At 57.9% G+C, this 16,412-nt stretch overlaps 2 protein-coding genes across 4 annotated transcripts; one reads left to right on the top strand and one right to left on the bottom strand.

Moving 5' to 3' along the window:
* The first annotated feature begins 74 nt into the window (after positions 1 to 74).
* ZDHHC8 (zDHHC palmitoyltransferase 8) lies at positions 75 to 13,357 on the top strand. 3 transcript variants are annotated; one of them, XR_013975089.1, is made up of 12 exons: positions 75 to 289; positions 5,619 to 5,740; positions 5,904 to 6,061; positions 6,140 to 6,312; positions 6,504 to 6,606; positions 6,937 to 7,028; positions 7,194 to 7,329; positions 7,575 to 7,695; positions 7,773 to 7,882; positions 8,900 to 9,894; positions 10,770 to 11,803; positions 12,451 to 12,508. XR_013975089.1 is itself a non-coding variant. In XM_080919577.1 (11 exons), the coding sequence occupies exons 1-11, from the start codon at positions 186 to 188 to the stop codon at positions 12,659 to 12,661; spliced, it is 2,325 nt and encodes a 774-aa protein (XP_080775703.1). In that variant the 5' UTR covers positions 75 to 185; the 3' UTR covers positions 12,662 to 13,357. The 3 variants fall into 3 exon arrangements, 2 of the variants coding, with proteins under 2 accessions (XP_080775703.1, XP_080775704.1); XM_080919577.1 differs by lacking the exon at positions 10,770 to 11,803 and having other exon boundaries at positions 12,451 to 13,357; XM_080919578.1 differs by lacking the exon at positions 12,451 to 12,508 and having other exon boundaries at positions 10,770 to 12,345.
* A 611-nt stretch (positions 13,358 to 13,968) lies between these two features.
* Positions 13,969 to 16,066, bottom strand: CCDC188 (coiled-coil domain containing 188; the record flags this gene model as incomplete). The annotated part of the gene is made up of 9 exons (XM_080919417.1): positions 13,969 to 14,155; positions 14,239 to 14,288; positions 14,535 to 14,586; positions 14,709 to 14,773; positions 14,863 to 14,922; positions 15,008 to 15,064; positions 15,141 to 15,248; positions 15,336 to 15,443; positions 15,575 to 16,066. 9 exons carry the CDS (start codon positions 16,064 to 16,066, stop codon positions 13,969 to 13,971), a joined length of 1,179 nt encoding a protein of 392 aa, XP_080775543.1.
* Between the last annotated feature and the right edge of the window lie 346 nt (positions 16,067 to 16,412).

Here is a 16,412-nt window from a genome sequence, read left to right as displayed (position 1 = left end):
CCTTAAGGGGCGCGCTGACATCAGCGCGCCGCCGCTGCCGCCGCCGCCGCCCGTGGGGTGGGATTTCCTCCACGGCAGCTGCCGCGGATCCTGCGCCGCGTCCAGCCCGCGCGTCCGACCCCGGCCCGACCCGGCCGGCCCCGCCCGCCCGGCCCGGGGAGGGATGCGGCGGCGCGGCGCCCAGGATGCCCCGCAGCCCCGGGACGCGCCTCAAACCCGCCAAGTACATCCCGGTGGCCACGGCCGCCGCGCTTTTGGTTGGCTCCAGCACCCTCTTCTTCGTATTCACGTGAGTCGGCGCCGGGTCCAGAGCAGCGGGGGCGAGGGGGGCGAGTGGGCGCGCGTGCTCCACGGGGGCGGCGGTGGGCTGGGCGGATCAGCCGGTTGCGACGAGGGGCTGAGTCCGCGGTGCCCGGACAGGTGAATGCCTGCCTCTGAGCGTTCTAGCAGGCCCTGGGTGTGGTTGCAGCTCTTCATTCCCTCGGGACCTTGGAGGGGGACGCGTGTCACCTACAGTCACCAATCTTCGTGGCGGAGGGTAGGAGCAGTAGGAGCTGTGAGCCCCCTCCTCGCAGCCAACATACAAAATCAACATTTCTGTGGTTCTCGCGTAGGTGTGGCCTGCCCCACAGCCTTGGCTGGCCACTCCAGGGCCCTCTGCCCTCCCTGAGCACAACACTGAGAGGCTCCAGTACTTACACTTGTAGGCCTGGGGGACAAAAAGACCTCAGAGGCTAGGCCACCAGTCGTGGGGAGGGAGTTCTCTTGCCAGCCTGGCAGTAGGAAGCTCCAGCCTCAATTTCTTGACCCGGGCTTATTCATAGGTCATGGGGAATAGTCAAGTCTTGAGAATCTCTGACCACTCGTTTCTTTCTACAGTTTCAAAGCCTTGACACAACTCAGGTGACTAAAAGGATGGCCATTTGTTTCCAGGTGGGACAGTCCCAGATTAAGTGAGCCTGAGCCACCCTTTTCACTGTAGAATCATACAGCAGCCTTTGTAGGAGTCTGAATTCAGTGCCTGTTGTGGGAGGAGAGTCCTTACCTGGGGGCTGGAGTTGGGTGGATGCCACCGGCTGCAAAGAGCAAGTTTAAAAAAGGCCTGTGTGGACGGGCTTATTTCTGGCTCCAGAGAGAGCCTGTGTGTTCTTGTCACTAAGATGTTGTGGACTGTGGGATAAGGAAGGGCTTGGGGAACTAAGACTGGAGGGGACACATCTTGGAAAATTCATTCTTCCACAGGTTTGGGGTGGGATTCTGTTTCAGTGGGAAGGGTGTCTCAGTGACAGATCAATGTCTTATAACTCCAAAATTAAGACATGCAATATGGGAACAAAAGTTTTAAGAGAAATTAAGATCCTGTCCCCCTGCTTTTCTCGCCTCAGAGGACTTTAGTAGGATTAGAAGGCCCTTCTGTGGTGCTTCCTGGAAACTTGACTCAGCCACAAGCTTTGGTCTCTGAAGTTGCTACCATTTTCCTGGGCAGAGCTTCCTCTGTGTTCTTGGAGTTCTGGGTCCATGCGTGCTGGTGCTCTTGAGATCTGGCATTCTCTTTAAGGGACAGCCACTCTGAGTTGAACTGACTGACTACAGTTGGCATGACTTGGGTCCTGTTTAGTCTGTGTGCAACCTCACCTGCCCCTTGGGTGAGCCCCCGAGATGTGGGTTGACCTGACTTCCCACTCAGGTGGCTTTGTTCTCAGAGGAGGCTGTGATGTACAGCTGTGCTGATATGGGACATGCCAGGGTCCAGGCAGGTCTGGTGGCCAGCCTGGAGTAGGTGTCATTTTCAAGACAGGATCCCTATCCTCTCAGTGCCTCCCTCCTGCCCTGTTTCTGGCCCAGCCCACTGATACCTCAGACACCAAAAAAAGGAAGTGGTTCCTCATCTACCTTTGGGGCCTGTATTTGGGTCCTGGAACTTTACCTGGGGCAAGTGACCCGTATATCTCCTCTGCAAGTCTGAACTGCCTCTCTCAAGGTGCCAAGGAGAACGGATCAGTCAGGAAGCGGAGCCTGAGAACTGAAGGATCAGGGCGCCTTCACAAACCAGCTCACGAAGAGGCCAGGGCACCCCTCAAAATCCACTTTTCAAAAAGACATGGATAATGCATGCCAGAGACTGGGGGTTGCTGTCAGGTGGCCAACCCTAGGGCTGTTAGGCCATTGGGCACTTAGGGTGGTAGAGCTGGTTCAGGTGGGCCTGAGCTCTCTGCGTGGGACAGCAGACAGTCTGGCTCTGGCCTCTAGTAGCCTTGGGGACCTGGCAGTGACTGGAGCATCATGGAAGGGAAATTAGGTTTGAAAACTGCATTCTGCTAGGGTGTCCTGCTTGTGACAAATTACTGCTCTTCTGTCCCTGTTATTCTTTCTGTTCAAATGTCTAGGGATTGGACCAGGTGGGTGTAGCTGCTTAGTACTTCAAAGTGCCTTGGATGTCCAGGGTGGCTGCTGTGATAGGCCCTGGGTGCCTCATAGGCCAGTGTTAATGAAGAACTTGATTAAAATAAAATGTCTGAGTAAAAATTTTCCATTCCACATTTGGCTTTGGCAGCTATTCTGTCCCTGAAGTCACCCCCTTACTGGGTGGTGTCTCTCTGCTGGCCTGCGTGGGACTCCAGACCTCCACTTGGGTGGGGTGATGGCTGTGTTCTTGCCTGAGTTACTGTTGCTCAGGATGCATCTTAAGACCTTGGGTGCTAGGAGCCCCAGAGCTAGGAACACAAGTATGCACTCACACACACACACTCTCACACTCTCTCTCTCCCTCTCCCCTCTCCCCCCACCCTTTTCTCCTTAGCAGGGCTTGAGCCAACCAGGAAAGGGTCTTTAGGAATGCAGCAAGTAGAGCCTTCCTGCTCATTGAAGGCCAGATGCCTGCAGAGCCCATGGGCTCCTGCTGGAAAAACGTTCCTTGGGAAAGCTGGCACATCCTCGAATGTCCTCCTGTCTTTGTGTGTCCTCACACATCCTTGCAGGCTTCAGTGTGCCCTGTGCTTGGGGGCAGTGGGAAGCACATAGTAGGCAGCTGACCTGGGTTTGACAAACCTGGGAGGAGGGTACCACATGGGTGTCTTCACATTCGCACGTCTCTGGGTGTGAGCAAATGTGCAGGTGTGCCTCTGTGTGTCCCCATAGTGTTTACAAGCAAAGCTTCCTGTGTGTACCTGTGGCTGCAACTGTTCCTTGTTCACATATGTGGGACGGTTGTGCTTTTCTACGGTTGTGAGCTGTAAGTTTGTGCATCTGTGCCTTTCTGTGTGTGCCGGGGAGCATGCCTGTGCGTCCGTGTGCTTGTGTCCACGTTTCTGCGTGCGTATGTGCTGTGCTCGCCCACGACCCAGTCCCTGCACAAAGGCGTTCTTATCCAGACCCTGGTGGGGAGGCCAGAAGGCCTCCAGCAGCTCCTACAGAGGACAGATGCTTGGTCCTGGACCCCAGCTCTAAGTACGTCAGGCCCTCGGACAGCTAGCTGAGACACACACAGACACGGACGGCCCCTGTTATGTCTATGTAGGTGGTGGTGTTTATGCTTTACAGAGGCTGCCCAGCACCTCAGTGCCATCGAAGTGCCCCACCAGTGCAGACTGCCCCCTTGCTCCTCAGACAGCTCACTCAGGGCACCTGTCCGGCCCATGTGGAGCTTGAGAGACAATACAGAAATACCGCTGCCCGGCTGGGAGAACCCTCCAGCCCTGGCTGCTAGGTTGTGTACCTCCGAGGCTAGCCCACATGAAAACTCGGAGACAGCCTGGCCCCAGTGCTGTGGTCCTCAGCTTCTTGTTTATCGGAGGGACAGCTGTTCTCTGCACTTCCTGGAAGGAAAATCAAGGGCCTGGCACTTCATGTAGGATAAGGTCTTGTAAGGACTGAACCCCAGTCTACCTGAGCCTACACACCTTGTATCCCCCTGACAGCATCCATGCAGCCCCTCACTACTGCAGGTGGTACTAGGGTGTGACATCGTGCTTTTGACTCTGTAGCATGGTGTTTGAATTTTCACTTGGTTCCAGTGTGGAACTAGCCCCTCTCAGTGAGCTGGTGTGTTCTACCCAGGTCAGGCTGGAGAGCATCCCATCCCTAGAAGGCTTGACTGCTTCATTCAGACGTGTCTGTCCCCTACCTGTTGAGTTCTTCGCTGTCGGGTTCCACTGTAGCTTTGCTGAACAGCTTAGACTGGAGGTCACAGACAAGTTTTCTTTGCTGTCTGTGTCAGAGATGAGGAATGTGTAGAGCAAGCGAGCGCTCCCGGCTCACAGGCTGGGTGTGATCTCCTGCTGGACCCTCATGGCTGTGGCCTGTGTTGTCAAGCTGTATGTCCATGCTGGCCCAGGAAAGAGGATGGGGTATCATGGCTGGCGGCCCCATAGAGGGTGCTGCCGTGGGAAGCAGGAGCTTTAAATAGCCTCTTGCTTTCTACTAAAAATAGTTCTGCTGCCATGGAGGTTGCTGGGGCGGCGGGCCTGGCTCGTGGCCAAGGCAGGCGTGGGCGCACAGCGTGGACTGTGCACTCGGGTGGTAGGTAGCTGCAGGCCGGCAGGCGGCTACCATCTTGTGATCAGGGTGACCATGAGGGAAACCCCACTAGCCTGGCTTCGCAAAGGACCAAACACAGGCGGGAAATTAAACCCTGTGTGTACCCCACCACCTGTCTCAGCAGCCAGTAACACAGAAGGAAACCATGTTTCCTGAGGCCGGAGTAGCTTCTTGAACTCAGTGAGTGGGCTTCAGTAGCCCTTGCAGGGTCAGGACTGGGGGTTCAAGGCTGGGCATGTCTCTGTGGGTTCTGGATTCTGTGGGATTCCGGTGAGGACCTGTGAGGGCTGAGGCAGATGTGCTACAGGAGACACACCTGGGAGGCTTCTTGGAAAGTGGGTTAGGAGGGAAGCCTTGGCGCCGAGCGCTGTGGGAAGTGAGGTGGGAGGGTAGAGGTGTGTGCTTTTCCAGGGGTTTCGGTCTCCTCTGCTTGGCAAACAAGGGAACAAATGGTCTGCCAGAAACAGAAGGAGGCTGGCTGAAGCAGTGCCTCCATACCTCAGCAGTGTCCTGATGAAGAGTTCATATCAGCGCCACTCTGCCCTGAGTCAAGCTGCTGGGTAGCTCAGTGGCCTCTGGGTTCTCACTCCTGTCTTGGTCCCTCAGGAGTATGGTAGCCTGGACAAGTTGCAGGTAGGTTGGATGACTTAGCTCTGTGGCCACCCCAATCCTGCGTTCTAGGCTGGTGGGCCTCTCTGAATTAAGTTCCTCAGCTGTGAATTGTGTTCCAGAGAGTAGCCCTGAGGTTGGCAGGGTTGGAGCTAGTGCAAGGAGCTTACACTGGGCATCACAGACACAGCCAACGAGTAGTGATGGCTAAGATCTGCTTGTGTGCTGGCCCAGTGCCGGCCTGGTGGTGGCCTGGTGCTGGCCTGGTGGTGGCCTGGTGGTGGCCTGGTGCCGGCCTGGTGGTGGCCTGGTGCTGGCCTGGTGCTGGCCTGGTGGTGGCCTGGTGGTGGCCTGGTGCTGGCCTGGTGGTGGCCTGGTGCCGGCCTGGTGGTGGCCTGGTGTCGGCCTGGTGGGCCCAGATGCATACCTTGCCTCCTTCACATCCCCGGCTCTCTGCCCATTGTCCATTGCAGGTGCCCATGGTTGACAAGAGCTGTGTCTCCAGCTGTTCCTGTCTACAATGGCATCCTCTTCCTCTTTGTCCTGGCCAACTTCAGTATGGCTACCTTCATGGACCCCGGAGTCTTCCCCCGAGGTAGGGCCCTGTATGGGGCGGCTCATCTGCTTCTTGTGTCTAGTGTGTAAGTGGCTGATTTTCTTCTCAGTAGGTGGGTTGGGCAGAGACTAGAGAGGCCCTCTCCTGCGGGGAAACTCACCTTCCTGTATTCTTGCCACCCTACTGGGCTCCTGATGCTCAGCGGACGAGGATGAGGACAAGGAGGATGACTTCCGGGCCCCACTGTACAAGAATGTGGATGTGCGGGGCATCCAGGTCCGCATGAAGTGGTGTGCAACGTGCCATTTCTACCGTCCACCGCGCTGTTCACACTGCAGTGTCTGTGACAACTGTGTGGAGGTAACCATCCCTCCCCCTCCCCCCAGTCCCTGTGCCCAGGTCCTCCCCTCCACGTGTCTGACATACCGCCCCTGCCAGGACTTTGACCACCATTGCCCCTGGGTCAACAACTGCATTGGACGCCGCAACTACCGTTACTTCTTCCTCTTCCTGCTGTCACTCAGCGCGCACATGGTGGGGGTGGTGGCCTTCGGCCTGCTCTACGTGCTCAATCACTCAGAGGGGCTGGGAGCTGCCCATACCACCATCACGTATCCTTATCTTCATGTGGTCCAGCCCTTAGCAGCATGTCCTGGGAGGTGGGGGGGTCAGTGGGTACATGAGCCTTCAGAAGAAGAGTTGCTGTGCTTAGTTAGACGAGAGGGGGCCACAAGAACTGTCACTGCAGGGGGGGAGGGGGGTCTTCATGTTCTTGCCTCAACTGTTGGCCTTAACAGGCCAGCATGGCTGTCATGTGTGTGGCTGGCCTTTTCTTCATTCCTGTCATCGGCCTCACTGGCTTCCACGTGGTACTGGTCACGCGGGGGCGCACCACCAATGAGCAGGTGCAAACCCTGTGGGCTGGGCCTCAGGGACCCTCAAGTGAGGTTGCTTAGGCAGCTGTGGGAGGAGGGACTCAGGGTGCGGGGCCATGGCTACCCATCCCGATGCACACTTGCAGCCCGTGGGCACTGCAGCCACCAACAGCTCAAGGCCTGGGAATGCTATAGCTTCCTGCAAGGGCAGGCAAGGATAACCTGGGTATAGGGCACTGTGGGGCCCACTTTGCCCACACTGCCTCCCACGAAGACCACTTCTAAGGATCCCACCTACCTTTGCCTGTCTCCCCGCCTGTCCTGGGTGGTCAGGCTGGCTGAGGGGACCCATGTCCACAGGTGACTGGGAAGTTCCGCGGGGGTGTGAATCCCTTCACCCGAGGCTGCTATGGGAACGTGGAGCACGTGTTATGCAGTCCCCTGGCGCCCCGGTGAGGCCCGGCCTGGGCAGGGGGACAAGAGGCCTGTTCTGGGTGTGGGGTGGGCAGCCTCGGACCCTCAGCCTGGTTCCTTTCTGCTCTGGCTAGGTGGGACTGGCCTTGCCCTTGTTTGTTCCGGCTGTTTGTCTGGCCACTGACCCCTCTACCCTGGCACAGGTATGTGGTGGAACCCCCCAGGATACCGCTTTCAGTGAGCCTCAAACCACCCTTCCTGAGGCCTGAGCTCCTGGAACGAGCTGTGCCCCTCAAGGTCAAACTTAGCGACAATGGGCTGAAAGCTGGCCGCAGCAAGGTAGGGCTCTGGACTGGAACGGTAGGGGTGTGTGAGCGGGGTTGTGAGGTGTAGGGGTGGGGACAGGAAGAAGAGGTAGAGGGAATGGGCAAGCCTTATGTATGTGTCCAAAGTGTTTGTGGCACACGTCTAATCCCAGCACTGGGGAGGCAGAGGCAGGTGGATCTGTGAGTTCACGGACAGCCAGGGCTACACAGAGAAACCATGTCTTAAGGCTTCGCCTACCACTGCTCCTTCTCCCTTAGTCCAAGGGCAGTCTAGACCAGCTGGATGAGAAACCTCTGGACCTGGGACCTCCACTGCCCCCCAAGATAGAGGCTGGCGCCTTTGGAAGAGATCTGAAGACCCCAAGGCCTGGCAGTGCTGGTGAGGTGGAGGGCAGCTGAGGAAAGGGACATGGGCTGGCGTTTGTGTCACTCCATGACTGTAGTTCCTCTTCTCAGAGAGTGCCCTGTCAGTACAGAGGACCAGCCCCCCAACACCTGCCATGTATAAGTTCCGGCCAGCCTTCTCCACTGGTCCCAAGACACCCTTTTGTGGACCCGGTGAGCAGGTAAGCCCAGGCTCTGCCTCTGTGAAGGACCCCAACTCTGAAGACAGCCCATCTGGGAAGGTCCCATTCTTGGGAGGGATCTGTCCCCTGGAAAAGGTCTGTCTCTGAGGAGGGCCTTGATTGGTCATGGTGTCCTGTTCCCATGCTTGTGCTCCTGACAAGGCCACCGTTGTCACGGAGTTGTCATGAGCATGCATCAGGACTTCATCCTGCGTGCATGGTGAGCTGGGGTCCCTCGGAGGGGAGCAGGTGAGACCGTCTGGCCTGACATCTGCTCTCTAGGAGGGCAGCTTTCCCCTCTAGCAGCTAGGATGTCTGCAGTTCCTCCATTAGTCATTCTGTGAGGCCCACGGGAGCCCTCGAAAGAATTGGAGGTTTGTTTGAGAAAGCACTTCCTTGTCTGTCACTGGAACAGTCAGCAGCATGGAGCAGCCTGTGGAATGATCCAGAACACCGAGTGTTCCCAAAGCTGCCATCCTCCTAGAGGTCGTCTGAGAGACTAGTTCCACATGTCTAGACCCTTATCTAGGCCATTGGGTGAGAGTGAGCCTGGGCACAGCAGGAGAGTTGTGTAGATTAGAAGGATGGGCTTCAGACACCCTGTGCCACCACCTTCCTATGGCTGACTTTACCCACAGAGGAGTTCATCAGGCTGCTTGGGTGTACCAGGGCAAGTTATTTTTACAGGCTGTGGAATTTGAGGGGCCTGTGGCTCAAGTCTACTCAGAGACTAAAGAAGCCCCTCTGCCTGTGGCTGTGGCTGCTCTGGCTTCCCACTGATGGTGGGCAAAAGCAGGCCCCACACCGGCTTCCCTTTGGATCACAGTGCCAGTCCCTGCTTCCATCTGCAGTGGGCATGAGAGGGTTGGCTGTTTGGAGGCAGGGAGGGAGCCTCCCGTTCTGTAGGTTGGATTAGCTGCCCTTGGCTGTACTGAATCACAGCCTCAGAGTTCTTGGTGCGATAGTGAGGTAAGAGGTGGGGTGTGTACAGCGGTGAGAATACCCTGTCCTCCACAGGTCCCAGGCCCTGACTCCCTTACTCTGGCAGATGACAGCACCCACAGTCTAGACTTTGTGTCCGAGCCCAGCCTGGATCTCCCAGACCATGGGCCTGGTGGTCTGCATCCTACCTACCCCCCCTCCCCACCCCTCAGCGCCACTGATGCCTTCTCAGGTGCCTTACGCTCCCTGAGTCTCAAGGCTGCCAGTCGGCGGGGTGGGGACCACATGACCTTACAGCCACTGCGCTCTGAAGGTGGGCCTCCTACACCCCACCGTGGTCTCTTTGCCCCTCACGCACTGCCCAACCGAAATGGCAGCTTGTCATATGACAGCCTACTTAACCCTGGCTCACCCAGTGGCCATGCATGCCCCACACACCCGTCTGTTGGTATGACCGGCTACCATTCACCCTACCTGCACCCTGGGCCATCAGATCCACGGCCCCCACCCCGCAGCTTCAGCCCTGTGCTGGGTCCCCGGCCCAGAGAGCCCTCTCCTGTGCGCTATGACAACCTGTCTCGGACCATCATGGCCTCTATCCAGGAGCGCAAGGACAGAGAAGAGCGTGAACGGCTGCTGCGTTCCCAGACTGACTCGATCTTTGGCGACTCTGGTGTCTATGATGCACCCAGCTCCTACAGCCTGCAACAGGCCAGTGTGTTAACAGAAGGGCCCCGTGGCTCTGTGCTGCGCTATGGCTCCAGGGATGACCTCGTGGCCGGTCCTGGCTTTGGTGGTGCCCGCAATCCTGCCCTGCAGACGTCCTTGTCCTCACTGTCCAGCTCCGTGAGTCGGGCACCTCGGACATCTTCCTCCTCCCTGCAGGCTGACCAGGCCAACAACAACGTCCCAGGACCCCGGCCTGGCAGTGGCTCACATAGGTCACCTGCCCGTCAGGGCCTGCCTTCCCCACCAGGCACCCCCCGATCGCCCTCCTACTCGGGCTCCAAGGCTGTGGCCTTCATCCACACGGACCTCCCGGACCGGCAGCCCTCACTGGCTATGCAGAGGTGGGTGCCCAGAAGTGCAGATGGGTTTCCCCATGCAGAACCCCTCATGACCTGGTTCTCCCAGCTCATCCTGGAGACCCATTGGTTGTCTGTAGGGACAGTACAAGGTAGCTGGGCCTTGCCTTCAAGGCCCCAAGTTACCCCGTTTGGGAAGGTCTGACCCTGGGTACAGTATGCATGTAGGAAGAGACATTTGCATGCTGAGCCAGCACAGTCTTTGCTTAGAGGTATCCTAGGGCTAGCTTCACTTGGATGTGTGGACTTCTAACTTCCCAGGCACGCTGTCCCTTCCCTTCTTGATACATGATCAGCATGCCGAGACTGGAATATAGTGCCTTACCACAGCTCATATGCACTGCACTGAGCATGCAGCTGCAGATTAACAAGGAGCCTCCATGCGTACAAGTGGGGAAGGGCAGGTGGAACCTAGGAGCCTGAGCACTAGCTTCATTGTTTTGGTCTCAGGTGAGGCCTTGGGAGGGGACTCTGTTTAGGCTGTGTGACTACAAAGGTTCCATGGGACATCCCTGAGGGAACAGTAGTAGCTCTGGGCAGGCTGGGGGATAGGAGTGGTACCCCTCATTTTCCTGAGAGATTAGTGAAAGAGCTATGTGTTCACTACTGGGCTTCTCAGCTTCAGTCCCAGTGGGCAGGTAGGGCCCGGCAGCTCTTAAATGCGCTTTGTCTGATCCAACCGGGAGAGATCAGTGTACCCATGAGGGTGACAGCAGTTCTGGAAATGTCTGTCCTGTGACAGCATAATCCTAAGGACAAGGACTGTGCAGGGTCCAGGACACAGGGCTCCAGTCCATATCTACACGTGTCCTTGTGTTCACTGTGTGTGCATGTGTGTGTATGTGCTTGTTTTGATGCAGGGATCACCCTCAGCTGAAGACCCCCCCAAGTAAGCTTAACGGGCAGTCCCCAGGCATGGCCCGTCTGGGGCCTGCCGCCAGCCCCATGGGGCCCAACGCCAGCCCTGCCCGGCACACGCTGGTTAAGAAGGTGTCCGGCGTGGGTGGGACTACGTACGAAATCTCGGTGTGAGAACTGACCACCACTCATCTGCTGTGCTTCCACGGGGACCAGGACCCCCACAGCAGCTCCCCAACCCTATCAAGTTCTCTGCCCCAGGGAGGAGGCTGCCCAAGCCTGCTGTGGACACGTCAACAGGAAAGAAAGCCTTGCCTCCACAAGCTTGCGCTCCGGCCTCTGCCTGTTCATCTACTTATGTAGTACTCACGGGGCAGACGAATTCAAGGCTGTGGGCTGTGATGAGGACCTGGACTGTCTCCCCCATCAGCCAAGCTCTGCCCTGCACCCTATTGCCCTCATTCCCTAAGGCCAGCCCCTAACAGTCCCATGGGTCCACCCAGTCCTGTCTGGATGGGTTGCTCAGCTTTTCTCCAGCTACTCCTAATTCATGGCCTTTCACTGACAAAGTTGGTCGCTTGCTGCTTGGCAAGGCCTATGCTTTGTAGGGGGCGTAACCCTGGTCTGCTGTGGGTGGGGATGGATGGATGAACAGATGGACGGGTAATCCAGCTGTAGCAGGGATCCCAGCTCCCTGTTTCTGTCTTGCCTGGCTGGTGGGTTCATGTCCCTCTGTCTGTATGCCGTACTGCCGCACCACGTCTGATGTGTTCGTGCTCGGCTGCCACTTGTGCTTTCATCAAAGCCTTAACTTCTGCTCTATACTCTCGTGGAAGGTGATGGGGGGCGGGTTGGCCAGAGCAGAGAGGGGGCCAGATGCTGCCCCAGGGACCAGTGGGGCCTAGAGCCCCCTCCCTCTCTCTCAGGCCTTCCCTGCCAAACTGGAGAGTCCTCACCCCAAAGCACTGGCTTGGCCAGCAGCGCTGGAAAGCACATCAGGGAGGGGTCGGTTCTTCCCTGGCGTCAGGGACCCTGAGTAAGCACATGGCAGCGTCTGCTTGCATTGTGTCTGTTTTATGTTTTTATATTTACATCTATATATCTATAATTTTATTAAAAAAAGGAAAAATCATTTTGATCCTTTCCTTGGGCAAGGCTATGGCTGTGGGCACAGGTGGGGGGTGGAGGTCTCAGGAAAGGGGTTGGCCAGTTGGTACAGGGTGGTACATTCCTCTTGGACATTTCTGCTGACATGCCAAGTCAGGCCTAGTTGGTAAGGGACCTTCTGCTGATGAGTTGCAAAGGTCTCTTACTCCCAGTCTGTGTCGTGCTGGACAACAACAGGGTTTTTGGTGAAAGGCGAGGGCCTCAGCTGCTTCCTGGGACTCTGAGGCACCCCAGGGCTGGGAGCAGGTACTGGCAATGGGGGCTGCACGTTAGGCCAACACCTGGCCGGGAACCCTACAGAAACTATTGTACTTTAGAATGCCCTCTTCTGCTAAGTGCCAAGGGAGGATTTAGGAACTGTCAGAAAGCTGGGGCTCAGAGCAGGGCTGGAGAGAGCTAGGCTAGGTCCAGAGTTTCAGGGAGAGGAGGTGTCCAGAGTTTGGGGGAGGTGGGGTTAGCTGTACCCCCTGCTGACTTCCACCTTTCTGCTTCTCTCTCATGGATATTGGCCAACAGGGGGCGCATTGGCAGCTGTAGCCGTGGATGGGGGTGGCGTGGTCCGCCTAGGGGGACTCCTGGCCTGCACCTGTGCCACCTTGGCCATCCTGAGGATCACCCGCCGCTGCGGGCCCCCTGGAGCGTGGCTGCTGGGGCAGCCCCCCGTGGGACCATTTGTCAGCTACATTCTGCTGCGTCCAGCCTTTTCCCCAGCCTCTCAGGTCCCTAATAGGTGGCTCTAGGGCCATGGGCAATCTTCTGGGGACCCAGAAGACCAGGCTGCTTTAGAGCTGGACGTAGCCTGGTGATTCCTGCCCCGTTCCTTGTCAACCAGCCACATCTTGACTGATCCGTCTGCCAGGGCCCAGGACCCTGTCTCCAGGTGACCTCAGGAAGTACCCCCCACCTGCTGCAGGGGCCCAGTGCCCCAGTGGGGGTGGCCTCAGAGATACTGGGAACCAGCATGACCTTCACCCCAACCTCCATATCCCTTCCAAGCACTTTAAGCCACTTCCTCTAGGGAGCCCAGGCCTCTGTGGGTTGGGCTGGGGTGGGGGTCTCAGGTCACCGCAGGTCACTGCAGGTCACTGCAGGTCACTGCACTCCACTCCACCCCAAGCCCCTGAACAGATGCCTTAAAGTCCTGGAGCTGCCAGCCAGCCTGGTGCACCATAAACCTGGTCCACCATCTCTGCCTCTTGCCTGCTCTGACCCCACCTGGGTCTTCTGCATCCAAGGGTGATACCTCTAGGAATACCCAAGCCTGGGCGGAGTCAGGACAGAACCCCTGCCAACTCCTTTACTCACACAGGGGCCGTGTCCTGGCGTCCACTTCTGGGCAGCAGTTCTGTGTCTCCCTTCAGGGCACAGGTCCACAAACTGTTTTCTGTTCTACAGGATTTCCCTCCTTCAACTTCCCTAATAAATTTTGTGTGTGTGTGTGTGTGTGTTCACACCCACGGCGCTGCCCAGCAATGTGAGGCCCCTTGATTTTAGCCTTGGACAGTGCCAGGTCGAGTTAGACATGGACCATGGTTGAGGGGTTGAGAGCCCCTGCAGAGTTGATAAGGTAGGAATGGGTTAGAAGGTTCAGGGCTCGGATTTCCGTGGTCCCTGGGAGAGGCTGGTCCAGGAGAGCACTGAGGACCCTTCTAACTTCCCAACTGTAACCTAGGGAAGACCACCCTCCTACACCCTTAATCCAGGAGACTTTTGTGGAGTACACTGGGGAGCAGATAGGATCTGAGGCGGGGGCCCTACCACCAAACCCCTACCACTAGAGTGCTTCACGAAGTTCCCAAACCTCTGCCCCACAAGCCCCAGTTTCCATGGAAACAAGCTGCATGCAAAGTGTGTCACGATTGTATATCCAGCTGCAGGCCCAGCCCTTAGGACTAGCCCCTCCTCCACCCTTCTCTCCAGTTTCTGGTAGAGACTGTGTGCAGCGGTGCTGTAGGCAAGGACCAGTAAGGCCCCTGGGCCCCTGGGGCAGCGCCAGCCACCTGGCCTCCTTGCTGGGGCCACTGGGCTTCCGGTCTAGAAAGGTAGGAAGTCGTCCACCTCGAGGCGCAAGAAGGGACCGAGTAGGGCCCTGAGCTTCCAGACGGTGGCTCGGCTCAGCAGGGGTGGCACCAGCCCCTCGAAGGGTGTGGGGTCCACCACATACACGTAGGCCACTGTGCAGGCCAGCAGAGCACCCAGCAGCAGCCTTAAGGCCAGCAGCCTGCAGGCAGTGGCAAGTAAGGGGTAGGGAATGCCCATGGGCATGGTCCTGGGGGACTGGGCTCTGCCCCGAAAGTGACCTACCAGAGGTGGCCCTTTAGGCCCTCGGAACATCCCAGCTGTGGCCTGCCTTTCTGTCAGGGAGGGGGCTGGGTCAGAGCCTGTCCTCAGTATCTTGGGGACCCTGGGGGAGGGCAGGTCCCTAGCCCCGAGGTACCCATAATCAACAGACTCTATTGTAGGGTCAACCCAGCTGTGCCTGTCCCCCTCCCCCTTCCCAGGGATAAGTCTGCTGTAACCACTGGGCTCTAGGCCTGAGACCTTGTCCCTGAAGTCCATGTCTCAGAATCTCCCTAGCACTCCCCTGGGTGGGGATTTACCTCCATCATTTGCGGCTGCTTCCTGGCCTGAGCGCTGCAGTGGGCTCTCTCCCTAGGGGAAGCACACTGTCATGCAGCCCTTGTCCCCAGCCTGGCACCATCCCTTCTGTGGGACATGAACAGAGAAGGTTCCACCCCATCCCGTCCTGGCTCAGCCCGGGGTCCCTGCATCACCCCAGAATCTCCAGCTGAATGTCTTCCATCTGTTCTAATACACCCCGGATGTCCTTCTTGAGGTTCTAGGAGGCAGAGGACGCGACGCCGTCACTGTGCCATACCCACTGGCTCGCATGACCACCATCCCTTCCGTGACCCTTTGACGACCTACCAGGAGCCCGGTGGCCTGGTTGTTCAGAGCCATGTGTACCTCTGCCACACCGTCCCATACCTGGGGGCAGGGAATTGGGACCTGCATCACACACAAAGAGCAGGATATAACAGGGGTTCCCTCCCACCACAGGCCAAGCCGGCACCTCAGTAATGGCCATCTTCTTCCTCTCAAAGGACAATCGGATCTGTTGCAGCTCACTCTGGGTGGGGAGGAGGAATGTGGGCACAGGACCCGCTCCCTGCTCCCCAGGCCAAGCCCCTCTCCCCAGGGCCCACCTGGGACTGCCGCACAAAGGACTCTTTCCCTGGGCAGAGCTCCTGCTGCCGCAACAGCTGCACAGGTGCCCTGTCTTCCAGGGGCCGGGTGCTGGCCAACTTAGGGGACTGTGGGAGAAGCCCTGGGTCGTGCCCAAGGCTGTGGACAGCTGGAGGTGCTGCTGCATGGGTCCGGGGCTGCGCGCCCCTGCTTACCCAGGCCAGCGCTGTACAGCTGGAGTGCTCAGAACATAGAGGCAGAAACTGCTGCCCTGGCCCCAGGAGGGCCCCCAGCTGCTCCCTGAGGTCCTGGTTCTGCCTTTTCTGGGGGAGGGGGGGAGAAAGATGAGGCTTACCTGTCCTGGTTGGTTCCCAGGTAGGAAACTGAAGCAGATGGGCTAGGACAGGGACTCTGAGGAGCAGCTAGTGCCCCCTGGCCTATGGAATGCACTCACCAGACTGTTGTTCTCCTGCTCCAGCTGCAGAAAGGTTTTCTCTGCAGACCCCAGTGTCCCTCCCTGAAGCTGTGTGAGAGCTGGTCTGGATGAAGCCGTGGCCTTTCCTCTGGGAGGCAAGGTTAGGCATGGGCAGAGCCCGGGTCCTGAGGTGGGGAGTCCTGTCTGCCTGGGTGGCCCCAGCTCATGTTCTGGATGCAGGGGCCAGTCCCACTCGACCTCAGCCTCCCCTTCTGGTCTGGCCCCTTCACTTGACAGAAACATCCCAGGGGCTTCCCCTCCCACTCTGAGTCCCCCACTCCCTGTCCCTGGAGCTGGGAAAGGTCTTGAAGACTCTAATGACTGAGTGGACTGAAAGGGGACCAGACAGGGCCACCTTACAAATCCCTGACAGGGCTGATCCAGGCATCCTCCATGGCTGTTTGAAACTGGGGCTGGGGGGCGCTGCGGGTGAGAATGTCCACAGGGTCCCAGGGGGTTTGGCCCCTCCATCAATCCCTGTGACCCTTTCCTGACCCCAAGTCCAGGCCCTGGCCTGGCTAACCTGCCACTCTCTTTGAGGGCACTTTGGATGTCATTCTGGCTCACAAGTCTACCCCGGGTGACAGTCACAAAGGCCTGGGTACAGTCAGGGAGGTCACAATGGGCTGGGGCTAGGCTGGGGCAGAAGGGAGGAGAGTGGGCTACTCTTGCCTTTGTCCAGTTCTCTGGCTCTGAAGCCCTTCCGCTGTCTTTCTCTCTGTGTGGAGGAATGTTCACGGTGCCCATTCATTCTCAGAAGGCTGGAAAAAGCTGAGCCCTGGGAGAAATCACATGTGGCAAAAATGGCAGCTATCCC

Source organism: Micromys minutus (assembly GCF_963924665.1).
Source record: "Micromys minutus genome assembly, chromosome: 7".
Lineage (NCBI taxonomy): Eukaryota > Metazoa > Chordata > Mammalia > Rodentia > Muridae > Micromys > Micromys minutus.
The sequence above is the reverse complement of the archived record's forward strand: the minus strand, read 5'-3'. Positions and strand labels throughout refer to the sequence as shown.

Excerpts from the sequence above, each read along its gene's own strand:
- ZDHHC8 (XM_080919577.1), top strand. The coding sequence starts at position 186 with ATGCCCCGCAGCCCCGGGACGCGCCTCAAACCCGCCAAGTACATCCCG. Across the intron at positions 6,607-6,936 it reads GGCGCACCACCAATGAGCAG|GTGACTGGGAAGTTCCGCGG; the intron begins GTGCAAACCCTG and ends CCATGTCCACAG. Across the intron at positions 7,696-7,772 it reads CCCAAGGCCTGGCAGTGCTG|AGAGTGCCCTGTCAGTACAG; the intron begins GTGAGGTGGAGG and ends TCCTCTTCTCAG.